Raw genomic sequence first — 26,047 nt, forward strand, 5'->3', positions numbered from 1 at the left:
ACATGGTCTCTCAGCTTGCCGATCACATAAACCGATCATATTTTTATGACGAGAAAGTAAATAATTTACAGAACTTTTGCTTATATGTGAACATTCTGCCCATACAGGCTATTTTGAACAAATGTGCATAAATAGGCTAGGCCTATATACTGATGCTTAGAGGTCTCCATAAATTAAAAGAACATATAGCCAAATGAGCCTATATTGTCATATAATATTATCTCAGGGCAGGGTTATTTTAGCGGATTCACTCTGTATTTAAATGCGGTTGTCTCTCCTGAAACTCGTGGACGTTGGTCCTCTTAGCAGCATGAAAAATACAAATTGAGAATAGATACAGAAAGCAAACAAAGAGTGCTCCTTTTTTTAACAATAATCAATCCAGATTGAGAACATGAAAACACATCAATACACATCCCCACCCACCCACCCAACTTAACCCCACGGCCTCTTTACAATGGGGTACATATTGATTGAAAAATTAACTGAAAAACAAAAAGCCACAGCCCACCGGAATCATAAAACCTTAATTTCAGCAATAAAAAAAAAAGTTTAAAAAAAAGTATCTTTAATGACTGAACCTGCCAATCACTTCAGTTGCAACGTGCAGATGCTGCTGTGCTCAACTCTTCAAATTGTGCTGTAATTAGAAACATTTGACTGTCTTCAGACTACAGAACGTGAACACAAATAAGCAAGGGACAGTTTGAAAGCAGCTGCCTATCAGTGGGTACCCAATTGAGTCGAAATAGTCTCTTGGCTATTCTACCCACAGTCCACCCGTACCTACTGATTCCTGACCCTCTCCCGCACCACAAATGACAACATATAAATATATTATTCCACCAAATATTAGCAGTTTATCCGGTGTGTACCCGCCTGCATGCAGGACTGAATGAATGAAATCAGACAACAACAAAAAAAGGTTAGCTAGATACTTGACATTTGTCACTGACACTATCACCCCCTTGAGTACTGAGGTTTGTTACTGCCAAAGGATAGCAATGCAAGAGCACATTAAGTATGTTTAACAGGACGTCGCTACATCGCCTCTGAACAATTATATGTCTGGGGTGTCACCTAACTGCCTAAGGTGTGATTCCAGTCTAGGGACTAAAATGGCTTGTGGGGTCACACTCCTAATACACGCACCTCCTTCACTGGGGTGTTCAATTTAATCTCGCACAGCAAATGATATTTATAGCATAAATGAACGCCCACTTACGGCACCAATCGTAGGGCCTCATCTCGCAGGCATGTGGAGCCTTTCGTTTGACGCTGCCACTGTGTTATAACAAGTGGCTATCAGACCTCTTGAAAGTAGAAGAAATGCAGGTTAGCAGACTGTGGCCCTGGGTGCAGGTTTGGACATGTAGGCATATTCTTCTAGTACTAAAGTGATACATCCCTGTTTGAAAATAAAGTTGTTACTCTTGGAGGCTGAAACACCCAGAACACACACAGGGTGCGGAATTACTGTAGCACTCACCAAGTGCCAAATGTGTGTAAAAATAAAACTGACTTACTAGCCAGTTGGCTGATGAAATCCTTTTTTTAAAGTGAATTAAAATGTTATGCATGATTTAAATGCCAATGAAAGAATAACAATAATAATCTAACTCGAGGGTTGGGTATTTCTTCTTATAATAACTTGTACCGTAATTGAAAGGTAACCATTAGAAATGTAGCCAGGAAGCCAAAGGTTACAGCTTTTATTGCTTTTACTCCTGTGTTAGAGTTTTGCCACACATAGACAGACAGACAGACAGACACACAGCATTGACAAAACCTGATGATCATGCTATCCAGCATTTGTTTATTTGAGAATGTTCCAAAGAGCACCCTGTGCTTCAATGGAAGGTTTGGCAATGGAAACAAAATCTGACCTTTTGTCAACGTTCATTCGTCAACAAGGTTCAATGTCACAAATCAGACTGACCTAAAAAATACTGCTGAATCTTAAATTATTATTTTTTCATTTTACATTATAATATATTTCTGATAGTTATTTATAATAGATATGCCATGTAAAAAGTGTCACCTGTTTCTGTTTTTTAAAGAACTTTTGTAGGAAGATTGCACTTTTTTAAATAATTTTTGTTTTTTTATTTTATTTTGGAACCTTTAAGCACATATGATTTTTAAATGATGTGTGTGTGTGTGTTCATTGAGTAAAAAGCAGTCAAGTAGTCACTATTTCTTGATTAGTATTATCATTATTTTTTTTACTAATGCGGATTTTGCTGTGAGCGATTTGTATGTACTTAGTAACTAACAATAGCCGTTCTATCCAGATTGTGCCTTGTTCATGGGCACAAAAAAAGATCACATTTAAAAAAAAATGTTTTGAGCAAATGCAAAAAATATTGATGTATCAAGTATCACCAACATTTGGAGAGATATAATTTTACATCCCTATATATTTTTACTTGTATCACCCACCCCTACAATAGCATAAAAAGGAGCCAGTTGAAATAGCCCAACCATCTGGTCAGGGTGCCGCTCAAGCTCCTTCCGGTTGTTCTGTCTAATTGGGAAGTGACCCAGGACACACTGTAAGGACCTTAATCTCCCAGCTGGTCTGGGAATGCCTTGGGAACCCCCAGGAGGAGTTGGAGGAAGTTGTTGGGGAAAAGGACATGTGGGCACATCTACTTAGCCTGCTGCCACAGCGACCCGGTCCCAGATAAGCGGCTGGAGAATGGCTGGATGGATGGATTACTGGAAGTCAGCTGTGCTGAAGCTGGAAACCACTTATAACCCAAACCACTGAAAGATATTACCACGACAGGAATTTCTTTATTCATCATTATGACTGCTATGCTATGTGGTGTGTAATTAGATGTGTATGATGAGGGGGGAGGGGGGAGTTACAGAATTTAGTCAGAGGGAGTTAGTAAATAGTTACAAAATTTTCATTATTGGCTAAACTACACTTTTAAGTGTGAAGTTTCAGTCTAAAGGGCATGACCAAATCATCTTCAAAGTAGTGATGTCACCTTGTGACACCTGTGTCTGGGCCAAATTTTTTTTCGCATGAATAAACACAACAACAACGTATATTCTGCGCCTGTGTGAGGGAAAAGTGGTAGTAGTAGTTTATATTCTTCACTCCAAAAAGTAAAACCAAAACTACGACTACGGAAATACAAATTAACAAAGCAGCGCTTGCTTACCATTTTGAATGTGAATCATGTTGGACTTCACTTTCTTCATTCCATACATGACGAAAATATTCGCGTATTGGAATGCTCAGGTAATATGAAGATGTTAAATTTGTTTGTCTGTGTGTGCCCTTTTGACTTAATCCTTTTCTTGTCCACTGGTTTGCTTAGCTGAACTGTTCAATTGGACAAAAAGCCTACACCGTGGTCTGACAAGTCCCAATGGTACAGAACACACCACAAAAACTGAGCTGACAGACACTCGACATTGACCGACGGCTGACCATCGTCTTGGTGTGTCACTGCCTTAAAACTGATTTGGTGCAAATGTTCTCAACTTTTATTGTGTTGAATTACTTTGGATCAGTTCATCCTTCTCTGAAGTTTTCCAGCATGATGGGCTGTTTAGAAATTTTTATTTGTATTTTTTTTTGCCAAATTATCACAAACATGTTGGCCAAGTCTGGGTTGAGAGGTTAAAAGGTCATGTAATCTGATTTTAAGATGTACCACTGAAGCACTTGCTGCTCTGAAAGTCCCCATGTGACACTGAGCATCTAATAGGCCTTTCTCTCGCACCACAGTGCCGTTGACGTAAGAACACACACAAAACTGCAACACACACCCTCCTATAGGTTTCACACAAGCATGACTCCATAAATCCACCCATTTCTGTGTGTTTCTCAAAACACGTGCTGCTTCAGATGCCTAGAAACAGCATGTGATCTCAATAACACGTTCAGTACGGTCTTTTGTTGACGTATCCATTTACATTGGACAGTGTTAAAACATAAACAATGAATGAGTTCAGCTAGCTCGGTTTCACTCTTTCCCATCTGTCTCCCCTCAGATTCGCTACATTTCTCAGACGCAGGGTCTGCCAGGAGAGCATCTGTTAAATGTGGGGACGAAGACGTCTCGCTTCTTTTGCCGGGAGTCGGACTCACCGTATGCTGGCTGGAGACTTAAAGTGAGACCAAGAACAATCACACACACACACACACACACACACACACACACACACACACGAACACCTGTATCATGTTCAAGATGTAAGCATGTTGAAGAGATATCATTAATTGCAATTCACACTTCCAATATGTGATTTAATATTCAGTGGGGCTAGAATTTATTTTATCTATCAGGATTTTATTGGATTGTGAAAACTTGTCTGTTACATTGATGGTTAATATTATTTTTACCCACCCATGTTTCAGAGACAATGACCAGAGACAATGACTAGAAAGTATTTTGGCTTAAATGTATCTAGCTATAATAAAACTTGAGATTAAAAATTTTGGCATTCCATTTTTTACAAGATTTTATGCATATTAAAAATTATTTTCATGTCATTACTGTAATGTGAAAAAATAATGATATATTTAAATTGTATATTACAAATTTAAGTATATGTCATGGAAGTATTTTTTTGGACTGAATTTAAGTTAGGATCATAAAAATCACCATGCAATAATAAATCTTAATAGTCATAACAATAGTATATATATATATATATATATATATATAAATATATTGTATTCTTTTTTTAAATATGAATCTTTTGATTTTATTGTGGGGTTATGTGCTGGACATTTCTTCTTGAAATTATTCATTTATTCATATCCATTATTGCATTTTAATGAAAGACTGTGTTAACACATATTTGTGTGCACAATAATGAATAATGCATTATAAGACCAGGGACATGTGTCACAGTAAAGAGGGTCTATTTGATTTTGTGTCGTCTTTAATATACATTTGTTTCAGTCCACAGAAGAGCACGAGACCGAGACGGGGCTGAAATCAAAAGAAGCCAGGAAGTACATCTTCAGCTGTTTGGATGATATAGCGCATGTACGTATCTTTGGATCAGGATCAAAACACAGAAAATCCCGCTTTTACCTCATCAGTCTTCAGAATCAATCACAATTTATTCTCTCCCAGTGGAAAATCCCTTGCGGTTACTTTACAAATGTGAATAGAAATGTCATTTTGTGCTGCGCAAGTTAAAAGTGTAACATGAACAAATCACGCCTGTTTCCCAGCAGGCACCTTTCAATTCACTAATGACAGCAAATGTGTGTCAATCCTCTATTATATCTAGTATTTGATTTAAGTTATGATGATCACTGGAACACTGTTGGCAAGATTTGTTTGGGGTCAACAAGATTTTCTTTTCTCTTATGCTCACCAAGGAAAGAATTTGTGTAATATTGTGAAATATTACAAAAACAAAAAAAAACTTAATTTATTCCTGTGATAGCAAAGCTGGAATTTTAACAGCCATTACTCCAGTGTCACATGATCCTTCAGAAATCATTCTAAAATGCTGATTTAGTGCTCAAGAAACATTTCTTATTATTATCAAATGTGATACATTTCTTGAATAGAAAGTTCAAAAGAACAGCATTTATTTTGCAGTAGAAATTATTGTAACATACATGTCTTTACTGACACTTGTGTTCAATTTAATGTGCACTATTATGCAGGCCTCAATATGAGTAACCTAAGTGAGTAACTCTTTGTTGTTTTGTGTATATTTTTTAGCGCAATTTTCCACCGGACAAAATTGCGATTGTTAACTCATGATTTCTGTTCTGTCTGTGCGCACCAATCTTGCACTTCTATCTACTCCTCAACCAGACCACCTAGAGACTTCGGGTTTTCGGCATTATGTTAAGGAAGGTCTAATCTCGGGAACGCACAAAAAAAATCCAGGAAAAGATTTAGGATTTCCTGGAAATTCCAGAAAAAATTCAGTTTTTTGCAAATTTCTCGGCAACCATAATAGCTATCGAGTTGAAACAAATTGCAATCGATAGCTTCTAAAATTTACAATAATATTAGAAAAAAGAATTGATCAAAAATCTTTCCTTTATGCTTCAAAAATTAATTAAAACTTTATATGAAGGGAAATAAGAAAAATATTGCCTTTTCACCTATAAAACTATTGTTCCACAGAAATACGTAAGGAAGGTATTCACAAGAGTCATGAGCACAATTAATTCCACTGAAATACGGCAAGAAATCAATGAAGGTATCGATCAAGATTTGGAGAAGGAGCAAGAATATATGAGAAAACGACAAGAGGTTGTGGCTTTCAGAGGATGTTTTGGCAAATATCTCGAAAGCAGAAGAAGAGTTTACAAAGTCACAAGCCAATAGTCAAGCAGAAAAGAAGGAAGAATCTGAAGAGGACAAAGCAGAAAAGGAAGCTGATACAGAGAAAATCGAGGATATTGAGTGAACACAAGATGTAAAAAATAATGAGCTAATAAAAAAAATGATGTTCAACTAGTCAAGTGATTGTGCCTTTTTTATTATCCATTGCTGATTTGATTTCAGAAAGTTCATTTGAATTTCAAGAGAAAGTTATATTCTCGAGCAACTTATTTTCTCTTTCATTTACTATCTCTTAGTGTTGTGATCCCATGACGTGAGAAAATTGCGCTAAAACACTCACTGAGTTTTTATTACTTGTTTTTTTCCAGGTGAATCTAGTGATGAATCTGGAAGGCTGTGATTTGTTGGCAGAGAAGGTTGATCGTGCAGAGTTTGTGGGTTTGCTGAAGAAGATGTTGTTGATAGATGCTGAGGAAAGAATTGCCCCGAGTGACGCCCTTAGCCATCCCTTTGTTACCATGCAGCACATACTAGACTTCCCCCACAGCAACCAGTGAGCGGCTTTTCATTTCTCAATCTTGTTTGTGATTCATTCCTTCTGACTTTTTCAGAAAAAGCACTTTGACACAACTGAGGTTTTGTGTTCCGAATTATCTCTTTACAGTGTCAAATCCTGTTTTCACATCATGGACGTGTGCTGCTCACGACCAGGCAGTTATGAGTCCCTCAGCCGGACAAAGGCTCAGTTTGTCAGGACTGTCCCGAGCACTGGTGCAGCCCCCAACCTTACCCTGCCCTTCTGCAAGGTGACTGGCATTCACACTCAGGTACTGAAAGCATCGCCGTTACAATGCTGCTAGGAAGTTTGTGAACCCCTAAGAATGTGAGCTCATATCAGCTCATATTTCTGTTCAGAAATCTCTTTTGAAAATTGCATGGCATTTGCTTTTAATGTTTACTTTGTCCAATTCCCGCTTTGTTCCCTAGCAACCTTGTAAAATAGTTTTTTGTGATGCTATCTTTAACACTTTTCATGTGGAGGTCAAAGCTTTGCATGACGCATGTGCTGAAGGCCATGTGAAGGCCGCAAAGTTTTGCATTCCTCTGGCTAAATCAGTAGAGCATGGAGTCCATGAACTGTTGAATTGAATATCTTTAGTGTAGAGCTATCATGATGTCATGTTTTCACTACACGATTATTGTGGCCAAAAGAATTCATGATAATGATATTATCATATCTATATCTAAAAATTGCTGTAGACAAAGAACAAAAAATATCAGTCAAATGTATCTTAAACTTTTGGCCAAAAAGAGAAAACACAAAATAGACAATGAATCAGAGCAGAGAGAGAGAGAGAGTTTGTTACCATAACTGTACAAAAGCGTATAAAAAGAACATACTGTTGATCGACTAACACCCCAGTCTAAAAGCCCAAATTTTTTTCAGCAGCGTGTAGTGTCTTGCTTTCGTCCATCATCTTTGACATAACTTTGTGAGTCAGTAGTAGCTACACACAAGGTTTTGACTATCGGCATTAATCCAAACGGTTTAGTTTAAATGTGCATTGCATGTATTCCCAAAAAAACATTCAATGCATGTGCAGTAATCGTGTTCAGAACTGGAGAAAGTCAGCGCAATAAAAGCACCACTTTTTGCACTTTGTTATTGACAAAGTAAATGTGTAAAAAAAAAAAAAACTGCGCCATTTGCTATATTCAGACTGTTTCCATCCAATTGGCCTTTTACCAATAAAATCGTGCATACTGACGTCATCCCTAAAAAAAATCAGTCGCATAAGTTTTGTTGTATCGCTAAAAAAATTGCCCTCGAGTAGTTTCCCTACATAATTTAGCGTATATTGCAAATTATATTGTATCTGTCACATCCCGAATATTTGTAAAATGCAGAGAGTAATGAGCCGATTGAAATTCAACAGTTTACTGCTTACTGTTTTCATGAATAATAGGCCTATTACTAAATTAGGAAATATTAGGAGATCAGAAGATCACTGCGAAGTGGGACAGCTACGAAGCACGAAGCCCATGGGTTTGGACACAGGGCAGCTCATCAAATTTTAGGATCCATAAAAAAGATTGGTACAGTGAAATGTTCAGTTAAATAGCAACAATCTTTAACATATGCAATCTTGAACACGCAGTCACGCCAGAAGCCAGTTGTGTCTTGACGTGGCAGAGACGTACTAGATCATTCAAACCAAAAAAAAACATCAAAACAGTAACGTTTAGTAACATCAAAACCATCAAATCGCTGTTGTTGTTGTTTTCTCAGAGAGAGATGCAGCTGTAACCTAAACATTTTATTTGTGTAGGCCTATATTTAACTTTTTCAAATGGTCTATAGCTGCTGTCATAATTCTAAAATTAGTTTTGAGCTTTTTGGACTCTACCCACTTTATTTTCCTAATTTGTTTGAGATAAAATGATATCACATTAATACATTGTATTTATAAAATAATTTTATTAACAAGTGACATGTTTGTGATTTTCATTTGTCAAGTAGCCAGCTTCTGCCCATGAAATCGTGATTTTTTTTTAAATTTTTTTTTTATGACATTTATTCAGATACAGAAGTAACGTGTATTTTACCTTTCTTTTTGTTAGCATTGGAAACTCCAACAGCCTTCCTTCATTTGACAGATGCCCAATTTATTTATTTTTTTTGACGAGCTGCAGAGATTTTCAAGGCGCTATATTTTCCTCGTCCATTTTCAAAACAAAAATTAATTAGGTTATAAATTATTAAATTGTGTATATATAAAATTATTTTTATTAGCAAGTTTCATGTTTCTTTTGTTATTGTACTTTGTTATAAAAACTATTTAGATCAATACTTGATCATCATATTCAGAAACGGGTGCAGTTGTATTATTTTTCTGATAAACTTATATTAGATTGTAGACCGAAAAGAATGCTTGGTAATATCATTTTTAAAATGGGAGCCACAACTGCCTATTCCGAATTTATACACTCTAAATATATATATATATATATAAATATAATATAATATAATATAATATAATATAATATAATATAATATAATATAATATAATATAATATAATATAATATAGGGTCAGAATAACTTTAACTTAAGATAATTGAAATATCCAAGTTGTCGCATAATACAACTTCACTTTTTAAGTAAAATGTTATGGCAGCATGAACACTTTAAGTTGAAACAACATTTTTTGGTTACACTTTATTTTATTTAAGGTGACAAGCCATATTCGGACGATAATTGACCTTATCTCATGGGGACATAAGGTGTTATCAACATTTACAGGGCTAGTCTGTGATTTTATTGCTGTCTGTATCCAGAATGTCAGTGTTTTTCTCTTACCACCTGCGTAAAAATCCCCATAAAAATACCTGCTGTTTTTTTTTACGAAAACCAAGTTCATGTGGTAATTTAATTGCCGTCCGAATCTACATCTGAGTTTACAAGAGGAATCAATTCAAAAATTCACATTTTAAATCCTTTTTGACCACTGCCGAGCACCGTATGATAACTGTTGCGCTCCACTGTAATTTGCATGCATTTTAAAGATGTACACTTTTATCACTAAAATGCTAAACATAAAACCATTTAATATGAAAGCTGTATCAGTAAACATTTTGATGCTCTAAACATCACGTTTTTCGTGACTTTTGCATTGATTACATATCTAAAAAGTATGCTTGCCTGCAAATATTTATTAAATTTGCAGTCATACATACATCAATTCGATTATACATTATTTAGGTGAACGTAAAAGTAGCTACTGTTGTCGTCTTTTTTTCATTTTATGCCATGCGGCAACCAGAGTTAAGGTGCGATTCCACCACCTTTTATGTAGGAGTGTCAACCAGATAGTTATCATATATGTAGTATTTAAATTATATCAATATATATATATTTATTTATTTATTTATTTATTTTAAATGGTATACCTTATTAAATGCCTAATTATACTCTTCCTTAGTAACTTATTGCTACATTTGATAGAAAGTAATGCATTAGTTACTTTTTCTCACAGTTAGTTGGCTTTTTCTAATAGATGTTTGATCTCACAGAAAAAAACAACCGAAGACAGTATATCTCATAGTCCAAACACAAAAGTATGGTTTTTTTTATTTAATAAAATATAGAATAAATATAGTTAATGTGTAATACGTGTATGTGAATCTAGTGTTTCACAGGAGCAAACCTTGCTTAAAAAAAAAAAAAAAATGCCCTGAGATTATTTTAATTTTAATTTTATTTTTATCTGTGATTGCTAGTATGGTTTGCACACAGTTTCATTTTCATGTGCCTGATCATTTGCCCGACAGATACAATATTACATCATCTATCCTTTAGTTTCATCCTTTTGCTCTATCTTGCACTCCTGTCACTTTGTTCCTTCATTGTGACTTCTGTTTCTTGCCTTTTATGTTTTTTTAACATGTAGAGAGTCACGTTGACTCATTCCGGATGACATGCTCCATTCAGCGCAGGTGATGACAGGCTGTCAAAACAGGACTGTCACAGCACACGCTGCCTCACTACAGTCATAGCAAGCCTCAATGGCCACGTACACACTGTAAATTTCAGGAGTGACAACCGCATTTAAATGCAGTAGTGGGTCCCCTAAATTATCGTTCCATATGTGTACAGAACACGACTCGCTCCCAAAACTGCGATGATTGACACCGTTCTGGTGTCTCACGTATTTGGTATCCACTATTTTGACCAAAGAAATATTACAGTGACAAAAGACTCATTTTGTTCAGCAATTTTAACTAAAGCAGGCATCGTGTTTTGTTTATGCTTAAAGGCGCAGTATGTAATTTTCACTGTTAGGTCGCATATTCAAAAAAGTAACAAAGGCATAGCTTGACTGTGTGAAGGAGAATGGAATGATGGGAGTTGTCATATTTACTGATGGAAAGCAATCCAACAGGACTCAAATTATGTTCATGGATGAAGTAATGAAATAGTTTTATAACCGTTACGTTTGATCACATGATTTTATTTCATTCTAATTAATTAGCCGCAAGTAACTTAAAGTTTAATGCTAAATTACTTTTTAATTAAATTAATTCATTAAATTATTGTGTAGCAGCATCCACTAGGAGTGGGCAATATGACCAAAAACTTATTTCAAGATATGATAACGATATATATCATATGGTTATTTTATATTAGTTATAAAAAAAGAAGCAAATTACAAAGAATAGGACAAATACGATAGATACAAATCAAATAAACAGTTTTTCAGGTACAGTAGGTTTATTTAACATGTATACATTTATTTAACATCTTTTGTTGTTTTATTAACATCAAGTGACAGCGGCCTAATATACCTGTCAAGACCGAATGCTTGGATATAATATACTGACACATATATCCAGTAGAGATGCACCGATAACAATTTTCTAGGCCGATTCAGATTTCCGATTTTTCATTGAGTTTGACCTGCCGATACCGATTTTAGTCGATTCCGATTTATTTATTTTCTAACCACTTTACAGCACACACAAATATTTATTGTCGATCTTTTCTTTAACCCTTTCACTCGTAAGTTTAAAATATTCTAACTGACACCCCCACCCCCCACTTCCAGAGTGAGTTTTTTTAAGGCGAACGTTCCCTTTAATGTTTCCATGGCGACGCGTCACGCAATACACCGCAGCCACAATAATACTGTATGACAGATGTGTCGCTTTTATGTCTCTTTTCCTTTTTTATTCAAAATATTCACAAACTTGCTTACCATGTCATCAACTAGCCTATCTGATATTCCGATTCTCAAATACGTGTAAGTGAGAGTGTTTGGTCGTTTAAAAACCTTAGATCGGCGCTACAATGTTGTCCTGTCAGTCGGATTTACAGCACGTGAATTCATCAGTTTCTCCCGAAATAAATGCAAGAAAGTGGCCGGTGAACTGAGAAGAATAGAGTAAACTTCATAGTTACTTCCACTATGTTTGTCTGATATGAATAAAACATGTCGGCAAATTATATTTGAATAGATTGTTATTGCTGCTTCCACAGACATCAGTGTGTATTTTACTAACTCCAAATGTATTGTTTTACTCGTGCTTATGTGTATTTAAATATCTGAAACCTAAAATAAACATTATGAGGTTGAAAACACTGCTTAGTTGTGATCTATGACAGCGCTGAACGCGTCCGACTCTGGCTCAGCGCCAGCCAACGCGCGAAAGCACAGTTTGAATCTGGCAGTTATGCGACGTCACTGAACATTCTAAATGTGGCACCGTACTCTCAGGGGCACAGAAATAAAAATCCCATATATGAGACCGTACCGCTCAAAAGGTTAATCATGGTCAAGGTTAATCATTTAGCTGCAGTGTGCACATGGCCAATAAAACGTCCAAGTGCATTTGACCGGCATAAAATTGGCATATGTCAGACTGACCGGCCGGTCGCCGGTCATGGCCGATCACGTGAAAATCGGCCAATTCCGGTCACCAGCCGATCAGTCGGTGCATCTCTAATATCCAGTTTTCACCAAGCTGTTTGCTTTCATTTAAGCCATAACCGATTGTTTAACGATGCATCGAGTTTTTTTTTTTTTTTTTTTTTTACAACTTACTGTGCATAATAACTTGATGAACTCTTTGAAGATCCTCCTTAAATGTACACACATGTATCTTTGACATCTTAGCGTCTTACCTGATATCCTCCACACTCTCTAATATCCCGCCTTCACTAACTGAAAGTTAATCGATAACGAATTGTGATTGGATGGTAATTTTGTTCTCCAATATATGACAAGATTGGTTACCTTTGATTAGGCTATTCTCGCTTGTCAGAAGACTACTACTCGCTTTTATGATCACCTAGCAAAGACAATTTAGAAAAATGGGACTTTTTTTTCATAAGTCTGGACACTAAAAATAGAGCTGAAATATGTGACTGTCCCGGCTTGTTTTTGATGGCCTTGTTCTTGTTCGCTGATAGGCTTGCAAGATCTGGCAGCACGAATGAGTCAGGCTCGTACCGCTTTCCCTGTGATTTCTTTCACCACACATACAGATCATAAATACATAGACGATAATACATATATTTTAACATGCATCAGAGATGTATCTTTCATCATCATCTTTCATATCTCTAGTCGTATGTCATTACCAACTAGTTGTTCAGTTCGGTTCCGTACACACTACATATAATTTTTGTAAATGCTGTTGTGATACCTGCATTTTCCGGGAGTAAATTCGGAACAGAATTAAGTACTAAAAGGTGAACTGACAACCGAATTTAGCTGCAGTGTGCACATGGCCAATATAAGCTTTCCTCCTAAAAACAGGCTTTCAGAAACAAGATTTTGTGCAAGCAGTAAAGTAGTATGTGTTGTTGTAGTCTGTAATGCTGTCCATATAAATGACTCTTGTCAGTTCTGAATTCTGGTCTTTCTTATATCTCACAAATTTGAACCCTTATTGCCGTTGTCACGGCAACATCGCTGACATCATGGCAACATGGAAAGGACATTTGGTTTCCAAGGAGAGACACGGCAGAAAAACTTTCTACCCACACCAAACTGACCTAAGATGAGACACACTGATCATTGCAGTGCCTTTTTGATGACCTTTTAAGCATGGTAGTTGGGTTTTTTACGACATAATGTGGCTTGACTTTTGTAACTTTCCGTTTTGAAAACTGGTAAATTGAATTAAAAGATGTAAATACAGTCAGCCGTTCACAGTTAGCTGGAAAAGAAGAACATTGATTGTGTTGCTACTGAAAGGAGTTGACCTGGTTACGTTCACACTCTCACGTTCACACTGCTAACACACTTTTTTAGTTATTCTGTACCCTGGAGTTATGGCTATGTTGCTCAGGAGTGTGTGAACTTTTATCCAAAGGCCTGTGAATGGGTTTGTAATATAATATAATATAATATAATATAATATAATATAATATAATATAATATAATATAATATAATATAATATAATATAATATAATATAATATATGGTGTTTAAATAGGCAATGGAGGCATTATCTAATTAAAATGTACTAATTTGCATACAATTCCAGAACAGAAATCTGGACATTGATAAAGTCAGGTTCAAAATTATTGTTTCATTTTGTTGACATATTAGATTTAACAGGGGATTTATGATATCTCTTTTTTATCACTAAAATTCTATGAACCACTAGGAAAAAAATCACCATAATTTTAGGGATAAATGATATATTAACAAACCCCTTTTGTAAAAAAAAAAAAAAAAAAACCTGATGGGAATAAAACTGAAATGTTTGGTGTAAGCAAGTGCCAAAGTGGAGATTTCTGACTCGGTGCAGAGAAAACATTGTATTGTAATTGAAATCTATAGATAAATATATAATGTATTATAAAATAAACACTTAAATGTGTATTTTAGATGTTTTCTTTCCACTGGTCTGAATGAAGACAAGTTATGGCTGCAAAATAGACCAAAATCTCAGAATTATCCAGTGCTTGAAAAAAACAGGGGTTTTGCCTGTAGTGTTATGCTTTAAGTACAGTTGTAATCTATTTTGCTGTTATGACCTGCTGCAAATGAGATATCTTGACACCAGCTTCCGACAGCATTTCTGAGGAATCTTAGTCCATTCCTCATGAGCAATGGCCTCCAGTTCAGTAATATCCTTGGGTTTGTGTGCTGAAACCGCCTTCTGCAAATCCCACCAGAGATTACTCCAATGATGAAGGTCCAATGATGCCCAAGCTTCAGCTTCCTCACTGACCGCATGATGTTTTCTCCTAGGATTTCTTGATACTTCAATGAATCCATCTTGCCTTCCACACGCTGCAGGTTTCCAGTGCCAGATGATGCAAAGCAGCCCCAGAGCATCACCAAGCGCCACCATGCTTAACTGTAGATAGAGTGTTCTTTTCAGCATAATTATGCTTCATTCTTCTTCCTTCAGATATACTGTTGATCCATAGGGCTGAAAAGTTCCAGTTTTGTTTCATCACTCCACAATGAATCTCAAATCTTCTGTGGCTTATTTATGATTTTGAACAAATTGGAGCCAACTTTTCTTGTGCTTTTGGGTCAGTGGTGGTGTACGTCTTGGAGTTCTGGCATGGAAACCGCATGCGTTTAGTACACGCCTTACTGTGCAAGCTGAAACCTCAGTGCCTGTTGCCACCAAGTTTTGCTGCAGGTCTTCACTTCTGCAGAAGGCCATCACTCGAGGGTTTTTCTGAACCTGCCTTCTCAGAAAACTGGTTGCAGCTGTTGATGGCTTTCTTTTTCTGCCCCATCTAGGTATTGTAGCCACTGTTCCTTTATCTTTGAACTTGCGAACTATGGTTCCAACGGTGTCTCTAGGAACATTTAGTGCCTTCGCTATCCTTTTGTATCCTGTTCCTTGTTTGTGAAGGGCGATGATATCTTCTCTTAACTTTTTGGACCATACTTTTGACTTAGCCATATTTCTAACATGCAGTCAAACGTGACACTCAACAAACCTAGCCAATTTAGATATTTCAGGTGTTCTAGCTCAAGCAAACCTGGTGCAGCTAATTAAGCCCTTGATTAGTTGCATGAGACATCAACTGTTTTGCCGATTTGTGCTGCTGTGAGGGATTCTATTTAGGGGGTTGAACCATTTTGAGACTTCTTAAGTCATTAAAAGTTGCATTTTCAGTTGAGTTTGGGTAAACCACTTAAAACATTAATTATGTTGAGCCATTTCAATTCCTTTTGTTTGATTTGTTCATTGCAAACAGCTGAAAGTCTGTACATTTAGCCAGTAAACCTGAAAACAATTTGCAATGGGGTTTGAATAATTTAGATCACAACTGTATATAGCAAAATAAAGACATCATTAAAAAATTAAACAAAGTTAAACAAACATTAAACAAATTATCCTGTTCAAAAGTTGTTTCTCCCTTTTACATTAGTGACTGCTTGCAACCATTTGTAATTGTATAATTCTCTGATAATATTAAGAACCAAGCATGTCAACTTTTGACCGGGAAGCTTTTTGTATATTTAAATATTTTTAGGTCTTGTTGTAGTATATACAAAAATTATGTAATGTCAAATAGTTTCATCAGGGCAATCCTGATGTTCTGTCTATTAATACCGTGTCGCCCTCTATTAGACATTACTGGACATTAATTCACTTTAATGTGTGTCCACAGAAACATTTGCTGAAACTTTGAGAAAAAAAATTAAAACTATGGAATGAAGTTGCAATTTATTTTACAGTATGTGCACTTTCAGTGTACGCAAGAATGTACTGAGTAATATAAAGTCACTTCATTGGTTAAGGTTAGGTTTAGGATTAGTACATAAGTTTTTACCCAGTGATTACATAGTGATTACATAGTATGTACATGCATAAGAGGACTCTAAAGATAAGTGCAACTGCATATGTCCCATTTAATCTTTGTCATTCAGACTGTATGTTGTATTTTTTTTCTTTCTCTTCTCTTTCTGTAGGCTTTAGCCTCATCTGCCCCATCAGTGATGCATCCTGGAATCCCTCTCCAGACAGGAAGTGCTCAGTTTGGTGACTCTTTCCAGCAGGCGCTTATTCTCTGTCCCCCAACCATTCAAGGTACTTTACCTTCAGTCATCAGATTCAAGCTAATGTTAGATCAACCACAATGTTTAACAGTATAATGATACTATAATTTACCATTTATTTGTTTCTGTTTTGTCATTTGTCTTCATGTCAGTATTATTTTAGTAACATTGATGTACTAATTTAGTTTTTGTTAATATTTGTACTTTTTTTTTTTTTGTCTTTGTAACCCGTGCTGGAAAAATGGGTTGAAAGGCGCATAGGCTTATTACGAGTTACCGGCAAAACAAGTAAAATGTCAATTTTTGTTGCATTTGAAGGTTTCAGAAAAATACATTTATTAAGCCCTCGTCTAGCAATCCCAATGATCCAAATAGCAATTAAACATCTAAAATGATCTTTGTGTATGTTTTCTGAGAGGTGTACCTTCCTAAATCTTTCCTTTATTTTAATAATCCATGAAAAAAAATGCTGTTTTTCTCGACGACTGGTGCTTCCCCTTAGCACAAGTTTGGTATCCAAGCATGTCGGAAAAGTGCAGCATTCCAACTTATATTCATAGCGAATTCTCTTAACCAATGAAATGTGATTTTTAAACCCATGCTGATGTAAACAAAACCAGCCACAATAACGCCTTCAGCGATTAATCAAAACACCCCGCGTGGTGGCGCATTGTGGTATCATGGAAGCGTCTATCCTCTGAAAACACGAAAAGTAAACTATTTCGTAGATCTATGCCTGTTTTGTAATGGAAATGGATGATAGTGAGACTGCTCAGTCGGTGGCTAATGCTTAAATGCAATGCGTTCGGCGAATCTTGTTGGAGTAATTAAAATGGAACATTTTGCTCATTTATAAATGACAACTTCAGTGATAATGTGCCACCACCTAAACAAGATGATTGTAGATATTAATGTTGCAAACTTGAACAATTGTTGGGCATGGACTAGGGATGTAAATTTACACAAATTCCCATGATCGATCGTCTTATAAATGAACTATCAATTAATAGATGAATCGTTAGTTAGCCTTAATACTGCAATATTCGTGGCATATAGCCAACAGCATGACAAGGTCTGCAAATGCTGCTCAAAATGCTATGTTCCTATGTTTTTAGTCTAAAATAAAGGGCTTGTAGGATTGTAAAATGAGTCTGTGTGATTAATCATTAAATTAAATTACTTGTTTAATAATCAAATATAACAACTAATACAAAGTGTCACTGTGTAACTTCTGTTGTGGACGCGCTCTTCCTGGAACAACACGGCAACTAAACCCAATGAATTCACAACGATTTATTACAATAGTGTTTTCATTATAATTTTATATAATATGACAGTCCCAATCATAGTTATTATTAGTTGTGCATTGCTGTTTGAGCTGCATGCGCTGAAGTTGACCACCAGTGCGTTTTACTACTGCGTTAATTCTTAACCAAATGCATCCTGCATGATATAAATAAGATATAGCCCTACACAAAATAAACACAAAATTCCAACTTACATTTGCACAAAACAACAAGGCTGCAAATGCACGTGCAAACATGTAGTCATGAAGGTGTAACTTTAGCCTTTTAACCCCCTGGGGTCGGCGATCACGCCGGCGTGATCAGCTCGCTTTTTTTCTTATCAGTGCAAAAGAAACTCAAAATACTCTTTTATTACTAATACTAATACTAATATTTTTTGTGTGTATACTCACAATAAAAACAAAGTGTTGTGCTTTTTGCCAAATAAAGAAAAATAAACATGAGAGTTTTGCCTTCTCTGTCAGTGAAGTCCATTCTGAAACGCGTCTGAAAATGAACTGTAACTCAGCGAATACTCAGTCACACAGGCATACAGGCACACAGGCAAAAAGCTTGAATTCTCTTTTTTTAGATTAAGTAATTTATATAAAAAACTAATATTCTCAGTTTATGTAATCTGTATGAAAAGAGAGAGATGTCAGTCGTTCTCATTTCAGCTAATTATCTGCTCTATTCAAACGCAAATGATCTGAGACAATCCATGCAAACGTGTCAATGCCTAGCCTGGCAAGCCAGACCTACATCAAGATGTTAGGTCTGGCAACTCACCATAGACATGGCTCAATCCGAGGGGCGGGATAAACAGCTGTCTTTCAAATTCCCTCTGCACGCAATAGGACAGCACTTCAACCAACCAGAGCGTTTTCCCAACAGCGGAGCTAACGTTAGTTGATAGATTCAACTTTTGAATCTGACCGGCAAAACTACGAACACATCTTCCTTTTTTAAGAATGACTTAAGTGCCGTTCTTTGCTCTTTTCAAAAAGAAAAACTTAACTCCAAGTCCTCCAGAGTCGCGGCCAAAGCCGATTCGAAAGACTGTTTGCCAGCAGCAGCAGCCATTCTTTGTTTTAAGTAGCAGGGAACCGTCGCAACTCTGTCGTCATTATGTTAAGCCGGCCCCGCCTACTCTATACACGATGTGATTGGCCTGACCTAATTTGTTTTTTCCAGCTCGAAAGTCAACGGAGAGTTGCTAGACTACCCTGGCTGCAAAATAAATTTTGCTGCCGCTAGGGTGCGTCTAGATTTTTAGGCTAGTCAATGCCCACATCAGATAGATAAAACACATCAAGTTTAATCAGACTCGTGTACTTTAGGTCGTCTTGCGACGCTGTGAGGAATACTATCGTAATAATAATCCTGGGAAATTTACCTCAGAAGTGCTGGCTAGTTTTACTTCAAGGAGCAACGGATCCAGCCGAGGATTGTGAATAGTAAGTTCTTAATTCTTAAGTGCTTTGTTCTAATCGCGATATGCAATTGTGTCTGTAAAATATGAATCGCGTGTCTGTGTGTGAATGAATGAACTGCACAGATGCGCGCTGTTGTTTACTACAGAACAGCTTGCATCTGTGTATAAGCAACGTATTAAACTGCAAATTAACATTTATATGCTAATATATCATAAAAACGATATGTTACAGACGAAATATGAATGTTTAGACAAGATTTCGTTGATTAGTTTTGGATAGATTATAAAGTTTTTACTGTAAAATAGACTACTGTCACATCAAATAAGCTTTTGTTCGCCAATTTCTGCTCATATGTTAAATATATAGTATGTGATGTTTTATCAAAAATAAAGTAGGTATATTGAATTATCAACTAAGATGTTATTATAGTGTTTGTTCCAATATTCAAACTAATGAATCCTTAACTTTGAAGTACGTATGATAAAATGTATACTTTTTACAAAGATGACACTTGAAATATTGTTCATTTTAATTGTTGTTTATTTACATGTGAAAACTTTTTAATAAAATAGCAAAAAATATATTTGCAAGCTAGTAGATGTAAGCAACATCTTAATAGGTCAACATAAGCCTTCTCATTAAATTTATTATTATTATTTTTTATTAGTGACACATTTGAGGAGAGGATATATTCTAAAACTTTGTGAAAATACAGTATGAGAATTAACTGCATAGTTTCTAGAAATGTTTACCATGGATATTATACAATTTGCATGCATACAAAATAAGTCCTCACATTCTTTCTTGTGGTTCAGTGACACACCTGAATGAAAGGCTCATTATGCAACTCATTATACGGGTCATTGTCTTCTCGGGTGTGAATCACAGCATTATTCATGATCGTTCACGTCCCCACGCATATTGCCTTTCCAAACAAAACGTGTCTTACAAAGTTTAAATCAATGTATTGTTTTGTTTTATGTGAATGATTAGGCAGGATGATTTTCAGATCATTTTGAAGCAAAAACTCTAGGCCACAACATCCATTAGTCAAAAGTCTTGTGGACACATATTCATTGTGTTTTGTGGCCTTATTTCAGAAACTTCATTTTTAGTTTTTTCAATAACCATGCATCAACATTATTCTCTCAAAAATACAAACATGTATGTTGCTCGCATATTGTGGTAGCCCTGTTTGTGCTAAATAGTGTAATTACACCTTTGCCATTAACATGTTTATAAGCAACTGAAAAAAGCACAAATGTCAGGGCATGTCAAAACATCTCAAGGACCCCAAAAACACCTTAGACCCCAGAGTGTTAACGTAAAATGGTCCCAAACATAACTCCGGCACGCTCGCATAATTTTTTACTTGTGTCTGCTTTACGTGTTTCGCGGTTGAGCAGCACGCATGCACATGACCTTGCTTAATCGACGTTCGATTAGTCGATTAATCGTTAGCATCCCTAGAATGGACACAATATGAAACTGTCATGACTGTGTATTAAGATGAACTTTGCTAGCTGTGTTTATCACTATTAATCTGGCCACATTTCCATGCAAGAAAAATCATAAATTCTTTCACAGAATTTAGGTTTTTTTTTTTTTTTTACTTGTTAACATGGTCAATTTATTGTTAATTCGTTACATTTATATAGCGCTTTTTCTGAGACCTCAAAGCGCTTATTGCTATTGATATTTTGTTGCATGCTTGTAAGCATGCTTATGTAGTAAAATATTACTACATGGGTAGCCCTTAACCAGTGGTACGCTTCTCAAACTGACTGCTACGCAGAAAAATCAGTTAGTAACAATGTTAAATATTCTCTATATAAATATTTTCAATAAAGTTTAACATATATTTTCCCAATAGATATGGGTTTTAACTTGGTGTGTGCCAAATGTGCAATTTTTTTTTTTTTGGAACCTTCAGAAAACTTTAACTAGATTTTTCTCAATTGACTTTGCTGACTCTATCGACTTCAATAGCTTCAATAGCTTTTTTTTTTGTCTGATTCAAACAAATCATACATCAAGAATATGAAAATAACAAGAACACCCTTGTGTATTTTTTTATTTTTTTATTTTTTTTGCTCATTTCGACTAATTTAGCCTGCACGGGTCACATATGTTGTCTGTAGTTTATTTGAGTACTTCAGCTTAAACTAAATGAAAATAATTAACTTTTTTTTTTATTGTTTTAGTTAACAATAATAACCCTGCCTCATGTCACAGGTCTCCCACCTAACCCAAATAAGCCAGTGGGATTCTCTGTGCGCATGGAGAGCACAGTACCACTGGTGACACAAGCCTCTGCCATCCAGCCTCTACAGATCAGACCAGGGGTCATTACACAGGTAAACACAAATGCAGATTGATCGATAAATAGTTACAAACAAACTTTTATCAATATTTACACTCTTCCACTTAATCAGTTGTTTAAAGGTGCTCTAAGCGATGTTGGGTGACGTCACTTCTTGTTGACGTTCGAAGTATTGTCAAACAAAAGGCTAGCTCGACCCTCCCTCCTCCTCATCCTATGGGACTTTGCGCGTTCCTTCTCCTTTTTCCCTCTTCTTTGCTATTTGTTCATCGGAACGTTGACTCTTTGGTCGTTTGATGGCCATATCAAAAGTCAAGAGAATATAATTCTAACATTAGTCGTTGTCATTGTCTAGGACATCTCTCCTCTAGCTAACTTCCCTCTTCATGTTTCTCTCTCCTCCACTCCCCACACCCCCCTTCATGTGCATGCGCACTAACCCCCCCCAACCCCCACCCCCAAATAATTCTTGTCGATTATTGTCTGGAACACTGTTTGTTATGTTTAGTGGTGCAGGTTGGCCCAGATTGTTTTGTTTGTGGAGCCTGGGCTGTCTACAGAGGCTGCGTTTTTTTTTTTTTTACAGTGTGTTCAGGGGACAGGCTGCTAACGGATAGTGAGGAGATGTTTGCTGTATGTAACAATGTTTCAGCCTAAAGAACGCGTGACATCGCTTAGAGCACCTTTAATATCGGGCTTAAAGGAAAAGTAAATTATTTAATTTATTGTTTGCATACATTTTATTGACATGGTTACTGGACACACAAAAAGTGTATTAAAGTGTATTATCAGTGTATTTAAAGGTAGGGTAGGTAGGATTTTTCTAAAAAAAACAACAACAAATTTGTTTAAACTGTCTTTATATACCAATACATAATTAAAATGTAAGTGCTCTGAAAAAGAGAGTATAAAAATCGAGTGACTGTAGACCTTTTAATCTGCAATAAACACAGCTCATTATTTCCATCCGGGACGAAACAATTGATTGGTTTGGGCGACTGTCACTCTCTCTCGCAACCATGGCTACCACCCCTGTTGCTACAAGATCTGCCCATATGCGCGCACTCCTCTGCTTCGCCCTCGACCCCGGACCTGTCCTCGAACCGACGATGCGGTACTTGTCTCCGGAGTGTAGTCATCATCAGAGTCATCAATGTTTTCATCATGGAAACTCTTACATGCAAAACACCGTATGAATCTTACACGAAATTCACCTTCATCACAGTGTAACTGATGGTAATGGAAAAACGTGTATCAATGCAACCTGTTTTTAGCTTTGCCTTATAAATATAGCTTGTTACCTATAAATATAGCTTGTTACCGAATCAAACAAAATATATTTTAAACTTTACCAGTATCGATATGCTAGCTAGCTTGATAGTGAGTACTAAAAGCCAGCTTATTTGTTTATATTCATAGTGATAAAGTTAGGTATTTTATTACATGTGATTCTGACATGATGTCACTGCATGCACTGCGCTCCTTCCTCTCCACTCGTCTCAGGTAAATAAATGCGTCTTCCAGCTGAGCCTGAGCGTTTGGCGTCGCGCGTTCATGTGTTTTGGGGGCGTGGCTTTGGAAGGAGCTCAGAAGGGAGGGGGTGGAGTGAATGGAAATAATTAGCTGTGTTTACAACAGTCGTGAGAGGTCTACAGACACTCGATTTTTATACTCTCTTTTTCAGAGTACTTACATTTTGATTATGTATTGGTATATAAAGACAGTTTAAACAAATTTGGAATGTTTTTTTTTTCTACCTACCCTGCCTTTTAAGGGTTAGTTTACACAAAAAAAATAATTCTGTCATTAATTACTCATCCTCTTGTAGTTCCAAACCTGTAAGACATTCGTTCATCTTCAAAACACAAATGAAGATATTTTTTATGAAATCTGAGAGCTTTCTGTCCCTCCATTAGCCGTGTTTCGACTGTCTTGTTTCAACCGTGGAAAGACGTTAGTAAACAATGTCGTAACATCACATTGATTTACCTCAGAAAAAAACATATCCAGTGACCATAAACTCGTTAGTCAGCTAGAAAAATTAACTATAGAGAGGAGCATTTTGTTAAATATATGCACCATATTAGATATTCATTATAATTTTTAATGTTCTTCAATATTTAATGCATGTTTGAATAAATCTGGAAAGTTTATGACAGCCACCATTTAAATTTTTATATAATTTCATATAACTTTATTATTATAAAAATAAATAAGTGTATTTTAAGTGTTTGTATACAAATCAGTAAATTTTTACCTTAAATATTATAGTAGGCTAATGAAGCCTAAAGGCTACAACTGACTTCCATAGTTTACAATAATAGTTATATTTGTTTTCCTTGAGAAAATTTGCAATGTATTGTACCTGATAGCCAAAATAATCAATATTGAATCGAATCGAATTGCAAGCTTGTGAATCGAAATCGAATCAAATTTGTGTCAATACCCAGCCCTAAGAGTAAACATGGTAAATATGACCGCTTGAAGAAATCAGACAAATCATAAAGGCTATCACAATCATGTTTTTATTTGATCTGTCAGTACCTCTTGTCTCGTCTCTTTATACTGGATGATATCCATATTTAGCTCTGCATATGTCATAAAATAAAGCAACTCCGATTTTTCGAGAGTTTCCTATGTTTTTCGGATTGAAAATATAACCGTATTGGGAGAGAGTGTCATAAAGCTCCTTAGGTCGTATTTTTGGTGGCATATTCGTAGAAATGATCATTGGATCCAGAAACCCAGGACCCAGAAAACACCTCAGACCCCAGAGGGTTAAAGTAATTTTTTTAATCACTTTTGTGACGCAAAAAACATAATTTACTACTTTATTATATAAATATTAAGCTCCGACGCACCTTAATGCAACAACGTCTGCTCTCGCATCAACACAACACGCATGCGTTGTGGTGCTCTCGTGAATGAGCGTTGCAGATTCATATTTTGTAAATAAAGTGGTAAGTTGTGTTTTTTTTTGTGCAAACAAAGCACTCGTGACACTTGATAAAATTGAGGTTAAACCACTGGAGTAAAATGGATTACTTTAATGATGCATTTACTATCTTTCTGTGGCCTGAAAGTGGTAGTTGCATCAAGGGAGGGACAGAAAGTTCTTAATTTTTGTTCCGAAGATTAATTTGTGGTACGGGTTTGGAACGCCATGAGGGTGAGTAATTAATGACAGAATGTAAATTTTTTGGTGAACCATCCCTTTAGTTTGTAAATGCTACTTTGAGGAGACAAGGACACATTTTGAGTTATTTTATTCATGTCAGGAAGTTAGCATGGCTTTTTTTTTTTTTTTTTTTTTTTCAGCAGGCGTGGTCAAATCGTCCTCAGCAGATCCTGGTGCCCACTTGGCCTCAGGTGGCCCCTTCAGCAGCGACACTGGCCTCAGACACAGTGGCAGGTCCACAGAGACTAGCAGAATGGGGGTGGGTGAAACAAGCCTCTCTGTCATTGTACTTGCACTGCTTTATTTATTTGTTCCAAATATTAAAACACGTTTCAAGCTCTTGTGTGAGTCATCTTTCTTTGCATACTTTCCTCCACACTGAAATGCTTTGTTTCTCTCCCATCTTTTGCAGGAAAGTTCATTCCCATGGCAACCATTACAGCTCCATGATGCCCCACCAGCCACTGTTAACAAACCCAATGGCCATGTCAGCTCACCAGCCTATCAGCATAGGAATAGCTCATGTGGTGTGGCCACAGCCAGCTGCTAACAAGAGAAATAAACCATCTTCAAACAGGTTAATCCACATACCATATCTGGACATGCTGTCAGTGTATGGAGGGCTAGGAGTGCCACTTAAAAACAAAAAAGGAACCGATTATAAATCAATTCATAAATTGTTTTAAAAATCCAGTTAATTGATTTGTTTTTTTAATTTATTTTTTATGTGCAAATATGCAGTTAAATATAAAAAATAATGCAATCATTATTGTATTCGTTTTTTTTAGGCCCATGACAAAACATCAACATTAATAAATGGTTTGGTAAAAAAATATATATATATTATTATTTATTCCCTTTTCAAGTAAAAAGAAATAAATGATTATCAAATTTATTATACTATAAAAACAAAATGGTCTGTAAATGGAAATTGATGTTAAATCTAGTGTAAAAAAAAAAAATCCATTATTAAATTTTCATTTTGCCCCAATATATGT

The 26,047-nt window shown here is 36.0% G+C and overlaps 1 protein-coding gene across 2 annotated transcripts in view; it reads left to right on the forward strand.

Moving 5' to 3' along the window:
* Positions 1-26,047, forward strand: part of hipk3b (homeodomain interacting protein kinase 3b) — a 76,311-nt gene that overhangs the window by 37,856 nt on the left and 12,408 nt on the right. The window contains exons 4-11 of one of the 2 annotated variants that reach the window (XM_084409859.1): positions 4,015-4,134; positions 4,932-5,018; positions 6,656-6,840; positions 6,952-7,114; positions 16,740-16,857; positions 21,784-21,905; positions 25,193-25,308; positions 25,462-25,626. In XM_084409859.1, the coding sequence (XP_084265985.1) occupies positions 4,015-4,134; positions 4,932-5,018; positions 6,656-6,840; positions 6,952-7,114; positions 16,740-16,857; positions 21,784-21,905; positions 25,193-25,308; positions 25,462-25,626 (1,076 nt within the window). Of the gene's footprint in view, positions 1-4,014; positions 4,135-4,931; positions 5,019-6,655; positions 6,841-6,951; positions 7,115-16,739; positions 16,858-21,783; positions 21,906-25,189; positions 25,309-25,461; positions 25,627-26,047 lie in introns of both variants that reach the window. The other variant, XM_084409858.1, reaches the window with a different exon arrangement.

The sequence above is a fragment of the Rutilus rutilus genome, assembly GCF_951802725.1.
Source record: "Rutilus rutilus genome assembly, chromosome: 5".
Lineage (NCBI taxonomy): Eukaryota > Metazoa > Chordata > Actinopteri > Cypriniformes > Leuciscidae > Rutilus > Rutilus rutilus.